General features: G+C 38.7%; 1 protein-coding gene across 1 annotated transcript; it reads left to right on the top strand.

Annotated features, from left to right (window-relative positions):
* Window positions 1–242: 242 nt before the first annotated feature.
* LOTGIDRAFT_239738 (hypothetical protein) lies at window positions 243–1,080 on the top strand (the record flags this gene model as incomplete). Its single annotated transcript, XM_009051407.1, has 2 exons — window positions 243–361; window positions 608–1,080. The coding sequence occupies exons 1-2, from the start codon at window positions 274–276 to the stop codon at window positions 1,078–1,080; spliced, it is 561 nt and encodes a 186-aa protein (XP_009049655.1). The 5' UTR covers window positions 243–273.
* Between the last annotated feature and the right edge of the window lie 155 nt (window positions 1,081–1,235).

The following is a 1,235-nucleotide window of genomic DNA, read 5'->3' as shown; positions in this document are numbered from 1 at the left end:
TTCTACGTATTTTTTTCAACCTTGGAGGTATATATCAAACCATACCATAGAAAGTCTGGAGGGAGGGGGGGGGGGTCTGATGAGTCGAGTTGTATTCAGTCAGGCTATGTTTTCCCGCATGAAAAAGATTGAAAGGAAAGTCTGAGATAGAGGGAGGGGGGAGGGGGTGATAATGCATGACTGAGGATTCTGAAAGCGTGATAAAAAGATAAAGGATTATATTAAAGCATTAACTTATTTTTTCAGTTGGCTGGGTGAATTATTATTGATAGAATGCAGTTATATACTGTTCTCTCTTCCATTATATTGTGTTCTGTCGTGGTTTGGACAGCTCCACTTGCAGAAAATGAAATCGAGTTGGGTAAGCTTTTAAGATCCTCAGCAGTTGAAACCTGAAGTAGATTAATTTATTGTCTTTTTTTGATAACATAAACGCAAAACTCAATGTTTGCTTTCACCTTTTAGTGTTAGAAATATACTATGAAATGTTTGGTGTTTAGAAACGGTTTGCTGGACATCCACTTTGTGGGTGTATATCACGCTTTCGTTGTTATTGAATTTAGTAAAATATCTTACAAAAGGCTTATCATTTTATTTGTGTCTACAGCTAAACGAGCGAAGGAGACCATTATGTATGGTAATCAACAGAATTCTCCACGTAGAGTGAAAAAGAATGATCCTTCGTTAACCAAGGATGTGAGCAACGATGCGGATTTAAAAGGCCATGTAATTGCCATGCCTGCACGCGACGTTCCTGCAGACGCTGTCAAAGAAGATAATTTACCACCAACTGATGTAGAAAGTGATGCGTCAACAGAAGTTCAAGCTTCTGATTCCAACATTCCACTCAAACCTGATACAGAAGATAATAAATCGGACGTAACGGAATCACCCACTGAAGATATAGATCCTGATGTACAAGATATGCTCCAAAGTGACTCTATGGTCAATTCAGAGGAAGACGCCGATGATGAACCAGTTGAAGATTCGGTAAATGTTCCAGCTCTACCTGGTCAGAATGAAGATCAATTGGCAAATTGGTACCACTACCTCTTACAATATGGTAAGAATATAATCTGACTCATTTACCCCTGTGACTTAAAAGGATTGTAAAGAGGTTTCCTATGTTTGTTTGTGTATCAAGGACACTGGTAGCATCAATTTGCCCATTCTTATTCAGGGTTCCTGCAATTCCATTCCGTTTGCTGACGTCACTAATCGCAAAATATGCTTAT

Source organism: Lottia gigantea (assembly GCF_000327385.1).
Source record: "Lottia gigantea unplaced genomic scaffold LOTGIsca_1660, whole genome shotgun sequence".
Classification (NCBI taxonomy): Eukaryota; Metazoa; Mollusca; class Gastropoda; family Lottiidae; genus Lottia; species Lottia gigantea.
This window is presented reverse-complemented; position numbering and strand designations above follow the sequence as displayed.